This window comes from Micropterus dolomieu, linkage group LG17 (genome assembly GCF_021292245.1).
Source record: "Micropterus dolomieu isolate WLL.071019.BEF.003 ecotype Adirondacks linkage group LG17, ASM2129224v1, whole genome shotgun sequence".
Lineage (NCBI taxonomy): Eukaryota > Metazoa > Chordata > Actinopteri > Centrarchiformes > Centrarchidae > Micropterus > Micropterus dolomieu.
In genome coordinates this window covers 35354562-35355236 of record NC_060166.1, presented here as the reverse complement: position 1 = coordinate 35355236, position 675 = coordinate 35354562, and the positions used below count along the sequence as shown (strand labels likewise).

General features: G+C 36.6%; 1 protein-coding gene across 9 annotated transcripts in view; it reads right to left on the bottom strand.

The window, feature by feature from the left end:
* The window catches only part of aamdc (adipogenesis associated, Mth938 domain containing), a 20205-nt gene that overhangs the window by 14996 nt on the left and 4534 nt on the right, over window positions 1-675 (bottom strand). Inside the window, exon 1 of one of the 9 annotated variants that reach the window (XM_046072914.1) lies at window positions 201-290. The exons of 6 other annotated variants lie outside the window; for them this stretch is intronic. In XM_046072914.1, coding sequence (XP_045928870.1) covers window positions 201-218 — 18 coding nt within the window. In that variant the 5' untranslated portion in view covers window positions 219-290. Of the gene's footprint in view, window positions 1-200; window positions 291-675 lie in introns of those variants that run through there. 2 more of the 9 variants (XM_046072916.1, XM_046072919.1) reach the window with 2 other exon arrangements.

Genomic DNA, 675 nt, shown 5'->3' with positions numbered 1-675 from the left:
TCACTGTCTACAACATAATCTTTTAAAATCAGGTTTTTCTGAAAAATGGTACTTTTGCCCCTGCTCTCAACTACTAGTTCTACATACAGTACCTTCAGTATCTAAATCTGATAATGCAGTAAGCCTCATCAGTAGGAATTCTCAATGCATACTTGACATTGAAGTAGAATCATAGACTGCATATAAAAGTTCTGTTTTACCTGCAGAGCTTCACTCATGCCTCTGCCGATGAACAGCAAGTCTATTCCCTTCTTCGGCACCTCCTCCAGGTCAGCGGGCTGTACTCCTGGGTAATGCTGCGGAGGGAAGAGCAAAATAATATATGAACAATATCATGACAGTTAAAGGGGAAACCCCAGCGTGCTATGCTAAGGCCTGTTGCTTATAAAGTGTCTGTCATATTGTGTTGCCAATGTAAATTCTTGTACATGTACAGTATATATATTTATTATGGCATGCCGTTTAGGAAATTTTATATATATATATATATATATATATATATATATATATATATGAAGTTTGTCCGTCTGAATATATGGAATGAAATCATCATCATCAGATGTCATTAAGGCACTGCCGCCATCTTGTGTTTTTGATGTGATTAATCCGTATGGATGTAATTGTGACACTATTTGGAGCATTGAAGAGATTACAAACACACTAGCAAATGCATGT